Genomic DNA, 9,042 nt, shown 5'->3' on the forward strand with positions numbered 1-9,042 from the left:
TATTATCAGAGTGCCGTGGTTGATCACGAATAGACAAATATATGAAGATCTCCATATACACCAGGTTAATAATATTTAGTAGTAAATACGAAGATATATAGGAATTACATAGTAATGTTCTGGTTGCTAAGAATCTTGATAATAAAATAGCAAAATACAAAGAAATCACTGAATATTATGAATAACCAGAAAAATATTATAAAATAATATTGAGAGAAGAAATTAACAAATTTGTAAAAAATTAAAAAAAAAAAGATGAATTGACTGATTAATGTAGAGGAGAAATCATTGACGTCGATTATATCAAATAACAACATTATAAATCATTTTTGGTACAGGTGGCCCCGTTTTCCCTTGGTTCCCCGTTTCTCTTGTGCGGACCGAGTTTGCAATTGATATTGCCACATTTTTCAAAAGAAACTTTCATGATTACAGTCATATCGTAGTCCCTGTAACCTTTTCTCATCTTCACAGTCATCTCCTTTATCTCATCATAGCTCTTCAGTTCCTCCTCCTGACTTTTGTTCTCTGAAGCAACCTTGCTCTTGTTCGAGCCAGCTCGAGAAATCAATTCATCCAGATATTCCTGATCCACCTGCTCCATGGCTTTTTGGAAATCATTCTTGAATCCCTTACTAATTTCTGGTTCCAATATCTCGCAACGCCTCAACGTCCTGAATGCATCCAGCTCAGATTCTCCAAAAAGCGAGATTGGCTCTGACCTATCTCTGAGTCTACTAATAACCTCTTGCCTAGGTAACACATTTGCTTCAGAACTGCCAAATCTCCTCTCTTGAAATATTTCTTACTGGTAGTAATCAAGTTCATGTCCTCCAACATTTTCCTTTTCTTAGTCAACTCTGCTTTTAATATACATATGTGTTTAAGGTATATTTTTACAAAGACAAGTGAGAATAATTAACTGAACAAAATGCATGTCATATTAAATTGTTTCAAACAAAGAACAGATACATTCGCATCTCAGAAGATATACCACTCATATTCCAACGGAACATGGTGAGTGTTTGAAGCAGAAGGAATAACTACGCGACGGCGTAAACTATGAACAATTAATAAATGAAATAAAAGAGCAATGAAATAAAAGGGCTCTCAACATCGTCTCCAATGCCCTCAGCACCGCCCTCTCCAAGGCCGATCACTCCGCCTTCGCCAAGGCCAACAACACCAACCAGGCCCTGCATCTTCCATTGGGGTATAGACGACCTACCAGCAGAGAGCACGGACCATAGGTACATGGTCTAAATGCTTACCATCAACGAGTTCCGTATGAACTTCAATCGGGACTCCGAAACCATCAAAATCCGAGGCCGTACCGTATTCGTCAGTAGTGCGGACGAGTCTCTCGGTTAACCAAGCTGTCCGGGAGGATCGAAAGTCCTATCACCATCACGTCAACCTCGAGACACCATGCCAGGAATCTGAGGCGCCCGGCTATAAAACACACCACGTACTCCGTTGAATGCACGAAGACATCAGTGAGGAGGCCGTCAAGAAGTGCGTGATCTTGAGGCTGTGAAAGTGTGGCGAAGAGTCTCCTAGCAAACCAATAAACCAATCACACTAATAAGAGTGCTCTCCCTAACGGAGAAGGTTATAGCCGAGCTCCTACAGAAGGGTCTGAAGATTCTGGGCGAAATCATTCACGCAGAGGCCTCCGACTTTCATCCATTACAACTCCACTCCCGGACGCCATCATCGGAGCCCCAGTTGCAATATAATAATATTGATTGTTTTACAAAACAAAGTTTATTTAACAAACAAGCATTGTTTTTGGACAATCAAACTATTATTAAGAACGTAGTTCGGTTTTAGCTGATTATAGATGTAGTTCAGACTATAATTAATCTACTGAACGCGAGGGATTACATTCCTCCTGTTCATTAAATATCTAGTTCAGTTGTTACAATCATTTTATTCCATCTAAACCCTTTCATCCATGAAGTCTTCGACGTCCTTAGTTTCTTCTTCATGAAAATAAAGAAAGAAAACGTTACGCCATTCGATAAAACACACCACGTACTCCGTTGAATGCACGAAGACATCAGTGAGGAGGCCGTCAAGAAGTGCGTGATCTTGAGGCTGTGAAAGTGTGGGGAAGAGTCTCCTGGCAAACCATTAAACCAACCACACTAATAAGAGTGCTCTCCCTAACGGAGAAGGTCATAGTCGAGCTCCTACAGAAGGGTCTGAAGATTCTGGGCGAAATCATTCACGCAGAGGCCTACGACTTTCATCCATTACAACTCCACTCCCGGACGCCATCATCGGAGCCCCAGTCGCAATATAATAATATTGATTGTTTTACAAAACAAAGTTTATTTAACAAACAAGCATTGTTTTTGGACAATCAAACTATTATTAAGAACGTAGTTCGGTTTTAGCTGATTATAGATGAAGTTTAGATTATAATTAATCTACTGAACGCGAGGGATTACATGCCTCGTGTTCATTAAATATCTAGTTCAGTTGTTACAATCATTTTATTCCATCTAAACCCTTTCATCCATGAAGTCTTCGAGGTCCTTAGTTTCTTCTTCATGAAAATAAAGAAAGAAAATGTTATGCCATTCGAAAATTAATCGAAATAACAGTTTTAATTATATATGTATTAAATCTATACATTATCGTTCTTTCGAACGATTGCAGGTAAGAACCTGCAAGTAGTCAATAGATCGTAACTCTCGTGGTTCATCCTGATGGTAGGAAAAGAGAGTTCCTCCGAACAACCAAGAAATGGAAACAACATCTCCGGTGAGGAAACAAGATTGAAAATTTTGTAAAAGACAAAATTCAATTGGATTGAACTATAATGTTTTAATTGAAACTATTTATTTTTCTTAGTTTTCCAACTAGAAATAATTATGCAGAAATTATCAAATTATAACACATATTATCAAATTATTTCCAATAAATTTTAAGGAATCTCAAAATGAGAAAACAAACTCTTGATGTTGATTAACATCTAAGTACATAATCATGTAAATTGATAAAGGTTTTTATGGAATTCAGTAAAAACTTTAAATTAAATATTTCATTCCCAAATTGGAGTTTAAAATATTGAAATGTTTATATAGTACATTTATATATCTAACATCAAAACAAATTTGCACTAAGTAAACTAGATACCTTGAATAAAACTACATTATTTTGAAATAAAAAATAAATCCATATTTTATATCATTTTTTGTCAATAAAATAAAAATAATTTATTTATTTAGTTTTTAATATTTTTTTTTAGTGGTATTCTGTTAAAATGGAAACAGATTTCTTTTGAATATTCTTCGATTTAAATATTATTGACGTTCATTATTATTAAATCATGTATTTAATTGGAATTACTGAGAAATTAATTTAGTAATTATAAAATAGAAACATTTAAAATAAATTTTACCCGTAAGATGTTTTTTTGTTGTTGTCCAAGCAAGAGCGACAAGAAAGCAGCAACGTTTTGTGATATTTGCAAAAGACCAATTTGTTCTGCTTACTCAAAAAACGTAATGCTCAGACTTTTTTGAGCAATAAAATCAGTTTTAAATTATGTTCAATTCATTAATCAGAATTAATCTGTGTTTGTTGTAAAAAATAATAATTTGTAATATTTTTTTTGATAGTATCGGTTTCATTTTGGCTAACAGCTTGTATTTTTCTTTCCGTTATTATATTTTTTAATATTAATTTGTGTATTAATGTTATATACAATAACGTTGATTCTTTTAGAACAAAAAAGTTTACATAACAAGCAAGTATTGTCTTGGATAATCAGAGAATGTCAACGTCTCACCCTTCATCTTCTCGATCTGTCATAATATTTAATTGACATTGACTAACAATTATCAAGAACGCAGTTCGCTTTTGGCTGATTATAGACGTAATTTAGATTATAATTAATCTATTCAACGCGGGGGATTACATGTCTCGTGTTCATTCAATATCTAGTTCACTTGTTATAATCCTTATCTTCCATCTAAACCCTTTCGTAAATGAACTCTTCGAGGTCCACATTTTCTTCTTCATTAAAATAATATGATAATACTATACCATTAATCGAAACGACAGTTTTAATTATATACGTATACAATCTTGACATTTTTATGACAATATTTTACAATTTTGTACAAAGAAAGAAATAAATTAAATATATTAAAGTTCAGATATAATTATTAAAAATTGAAAACTTGGTTCAAATATTTGAATTACAAGTTGTTAAAAAACAATATAATTATTTTTTTACCTTTGATTAGTTGTTAACATGTGTTTATTGTAAAAACTAATAATTTGTACTATTCTTTTTATATTCAACACTACGGTCATTTTGTACTTTTCTTTTATTTACGTAGTAATTATGGTTATATATAAGAGAAATTGAGAAAAGATTCCTAAAAATTGGAATGAAATAAAATAAAAAGTAATTATTATATTTTAATTAAATAAATTGGTAATAATAAAATATTTATAATTATAATTATTTAAAATATAAAATAAGATTCATACACAATTTAATAATTTTCTTATATTTAATTTATATATGAGTAATTATAGTATTTTTACTCATATAGTGAAACATATTTAAAAATACACATAAAGTGTGTACACAAGTTTTAAAAATGATGTAGCAGGCGCGCATTCCAGGATTTCTCTTCTCATCGTCACTCGTTATGCGAAACGTTGCTCGTTAAGCGAGTCTTTTTCTTACAATTAATTTTGCTCGTAAAACGAAATACTCTTTATGCGAGGTGCTCATTAAGCGAGGTTCCACTGTATTTTGATTTGCATATTATTTTAAATTATGTATTGAGATTCTGATGATTTTCTGTAGGGGTCAACTTCTATATAGATTAAACATCATGTAACAGAGATGCGAATAAATTTTAGCCAAAAAACACCTCAGTGCAATATTATAAAATTCATCCATTTTCGACGTGCTCCAATATCCGGAAGATACACATAAGGGAAACCATATGTAAATCTAATTCCCATTTTCAATTAACAATTTTATGAGCACGGTCGAGATTAACCAGATACATTTTCTATTTAATTCCAAAACTAAGAACTAATTTACATTCATCCACATATTATAATTAATTATAATAATTAATAATTAATTAATTTTACATCTATTAATGATTTATAATCTTTCATTAAAAAAAAAACATTTAATTTAATTATATATAAAGTGTGTAAGTTATTTGAGGACAAATTTATGCTCACCAAAAAATAAAAATACTACAAAAGAAATTAACTTTATTTATGAAAAAATGTAAGAATCGAAAACACAAAATCATTCAATAAAACTATGGTCCGCATCAATAACTACCTCTACACGATATCTAAATCATCGACAAGCTTGAATTAAATGATTATGATTCATAAGAGACTCTGACTACAGCAGATTTAAAGGAATTTTTAGTATTATGTGTAGTATTAGTGTTCGTTGACCTTTTCCCAAAAAAAAAACTTCACACGAAAAAATCCTAGGGATTCAGGTGCGGAGAGTTAGGAGGATTTTCTAGGATCACGATCAATCCGAGATATGTTCATACACATGCACATATTGGGGCAGTCTTTTCAAATTTGTATTTGCAAAAAGTGGTCGTGGCATTTTTGTTTTGTCAGAACGTTGAACATTTCTGATATGTTACCATCTTTGTTCCCAATTCCTTATAAATTTTATAAATGAATTATCTAACGAATATTAGAAAACACGATATTTCCAAATCTCCCTGAGCAGCTTTTAAAGCAACAATTACATTTTCAATTCTTTAGTCTGTCATGAATTTTAAATTACTAACCTTAAAACTAGAATGTACAGTAGAATTTTGCAGTACAATCAAGAAAATGAGATGTCCTCAAATTAAAGAAAATAAATAACATTTATACAAAAAATATTTTATGTGTAGAAGGCTAAGAATGTGCAAAAATAGTTAAAATATTTAAAATAAATTATAACAGTTTTTTTTTCTACATTTTATTGAAGTTTTCTAATTTCATACTCTTCAATTCTTTGCATAGAAATAAAAAATGTTGCATTTGCGACTATCTTCTTATTACTATACCCATGGAGTATTTAGATAATGACTGTAATTCGGAGTATTATAGACAGTTGTTAATGGTCCCTGGGTTTACCATATTGTCTGGACAAAGACATTCGGCCGCCGCAAATACAATTAGAACCGGACCCCTTGATTACATGGACCGAATCTAATTTAATTAAATGCAATTCGTAGCCGCAGGTCCACCAAATAGAGCACGACGAAAAAAGAGAGAACATGAAGGAGAATCATTGAAAAAAGAAAGAAGAGAACGTCTACCCTCATACCGAAAGAGGATGTAATCCCAACGGGTGCATTAAATTTGCGCAATCTAATTTTTGCTGCCGCCTTAATTACGTAATGCATGTGTGAATTAGCTAAAGTTTTATTTGCGGCGTTTGTCCTTGTGCTTCGAATTGGGGAACAGTTTATGTTGGAGCTGTAGATTGAAGAAATAGAAAGATAAAGAGGAATAAAGATAGAAATACAGGGAGAGAGTGTAAAGACAAATAGAATGTGAGGAATGTATATAGAATGAGAGAGAAGCAGATGTAGTTAATTCGATTTAAATGCTGCAAGGATTAATGGCTCACTTCAAGATGAATTGCATTCACTTATTCTGGAGATGAGAGGACATCATCCCCATCCACTGCTAACACGAGCATAATCCAATCTATTAGTCTTTTTCATTATTATCTTGGGTGCTGCTGTATCCTCACTTAATTTCTCTTTGTTCTAATTACCTTGTTTTTTTGGCGTTGGTTCTGTAAGATAAAAAAAATAAATTTTATTTCATGCAACCCTAAATTTTATAGTTAACTACAAGCTTCCAGATTAACAAAAGTTTGCTTTACTCTTATTATCAAATTTTAGCATTAAAACAAAAACTGAACTCTTTACTTGCTTAAGAATTAGATACATAAATAAGTAATTTTTTCTAATATTAACTGATAAATAATTAGCATTAATGCTAAAAATTAATTGCGTAACGCTTTGTTACGTGGCAAGTTAAAATCTTTTTGAATATTTACGAAGTTATACAAACTCATGACATTTATAGATTCACATCCTCTTTAACAAATATTTCGCACTTTTTGTAATTATAACTTTCTTATTTGTTTATTCAATTATAAATATGTTGTAAATATTCCAAAAACTTACATTTTTTATTCAAAGATTTAAGAGTTAGTTTGTGGTTGGTGGACTGTCAACACTTGTCAAATTACTACTGACATGTGAGTAGTAATATGACAAGTGATGACTGTTTCTGTAAACGTAATTATATAAGAAGTTATTAGTAGAAGTTTGTTGTATTCTCCATTGATCATGGTGAATGGTTTGCAGCTTTTAGATCAGGGTTTCACAAATAATGTTCAGTGAAAACCTGGAAAACATAATTGCTTTTTTTAAAATTTATTGATACTATACGTCTATGTTGTTGATGAATAGATGAGTTCTAGTGTTCAACTTTTATAGGGACGTTATCACTTCTTACCTCATTTGTAGTAAAGAAAGCAGATTGGATTGCTACAATCTGCTTTCTATTCTTCACAGCAAATGTAATAATACTATAAAGAGTTTTATTTTTATGTGTTTAAGATCAATGTTTATTTGTCTGAATATTTGACTGGTGAAAAAATCTTCAATCAGTATTTGTTTCACAAAGCTGAAATCAAGGTTTATAAATGTCTTTATATTTGGATTCTTTTGGTTTGGTTCCTCCAAATGCATGAATATTTTCTTATGATTTTTATTAATTACTACTGGATAAATGTTTGATGAACATTTAGACAATTTGTTATGACAATTTTCTTCTATTTTATCGAGTTTTAAAAGACTATCATTAAATAATTATTTAAAATTATAATAATTTGATTATGGATTTAATAAAAAAAATACTTTATGTCGTCTAATGAATTAAAATAATTTCCGGATTTTTACTCGTATAGTGAAACATATTCAAAAATACTTATAATATTTGTACGCAAGGACTCTTCTCATCGTCACTCCTTATGTGTCACTCGTTATTTTTGTATACATAATTTTATATTTTTGTAAAATATATGCAATAAAGTTTGATACATAATACACACCTTGATTTTGGAATTGATAAAAAAAATATACAGTTTATCCAGTTACGAAATTTGAAACAAACAAAAAATAACCGCGAATTGAATATTATTGCCATAAGTTGTCATGAGACCGTAGGCTTTCAGTTCAATTTTCCAATTAGCCAACGATACTCTGGCACAGTAAATTCCCAGCCGGATTATAATCACCATAGCAACACACGCAATATATGCAGATTATTGCGTGATACCAATTTGCATCGTAGTGTTGACTTGAAATTAGTCTTGCAACCTAAACCTAAATCCGTCCGCTTCTGTAGCGTTCTTTTCCTGACGTCGTCTACCTTTTCGATTTACGCCGTAATTGATTTTTCCACCAAAAATTTCGCACGCACGCATTTCCATAGTTCAGTATTCAATTTGCCAGATGCTTTTCCTTTCTGTTCATTCCTATTCCATTATTTCTCTTTTTTTCGTCTTCTCCACAATCGTTTTTCTTTCTGTCTATTTATTCCTCCTCACGTCTTTCGAATAAAATTCGCGCGACATTCAACGTCACAGAATAGAGACGTAGGTGTGTTTGCGTTCGACATAGGCCCAATCTTCTTGTCTTTTGTTCATTTTTTTTATATATGCATTCTTTCTTCGAAATCACAATTTATGAAATTAACTTGATTGTTTGATTAGACAAAAACGTTTTGTTTTGTCATTCTCATTTTTTTATATCCAAAATGTTTATGTTTTTTTTTAGTAATTTCAAATATTCAAAGATTTATACCCATTTTAAAAGAAAGATTAACAAGTAATAAATATAAATTATGACTTAAAAAAACATGTTTTTTTCTATTTATAATGATTATTTATTAAAATAATATACACAAATATGCATAATAATATTTATTTACATGTAGATTTTGTTTAAT

General features: G+C 31.0%; 1 protein-coding gene across 1 annotated transcript; it reads right to left on the minus strand.

The window, feature by feature from the left end:
* Positions 1–316: 316 nt before the first annotated feature.
* LOC108557792 (pre-mRNA-splicing factor 18-like) lies at positions 317–1,256 on the minus strand. Its single transcript, XM_017914452.1, has 2 exons — positions 1,130–1,256; positions 317–792 (listed from the first exon to the last, which is right to left on the minus strand). The coding sequence occupies exons 1-2, from the start codon at positions 1,254–1,256 to the stop codon at positions 317–319; spliced, it is 603 nt and encodes a 200-aa protein (XP_017769941.1).
* Positions 1,257–9,042: the final 7,786 nt, after the last annotated feature.

Source organism: Nicrophorus vespilloides, unplaced genomic scaffold (genome assembly GCF_001412225.1).
Source record: "Nicrophorus vespilloides isolate i.1.1-1 unplaced genomic scaffold, Nicve_v1.0, whole genome shotgun sequence".
In the NCBI taxonomy this organism is placed as follows: domain Eukaryota; kingdom Metazoa; phylum Arthropoda; class Insecta; order Coleoptera; family Silphidae; genus Nicrophorus; species Nicrophorus vespilloides.

Coding starts and splice junctions, on each gene's coding strand:
- LOC108557792 (XM_017914452.1), bottom strand. CDS start 1,256: ATGTACCTATGGTCCGTGCTCTCTGCTGGTAGGTCGTCTATACCCCAA. Junction 793..1,129: donor TGGAGAGGGCGGTGCTGAGG/GCATTGGAGACG, acceptor AAATATTTCAAG/AGAGGAGATTTGGCAGTTCT.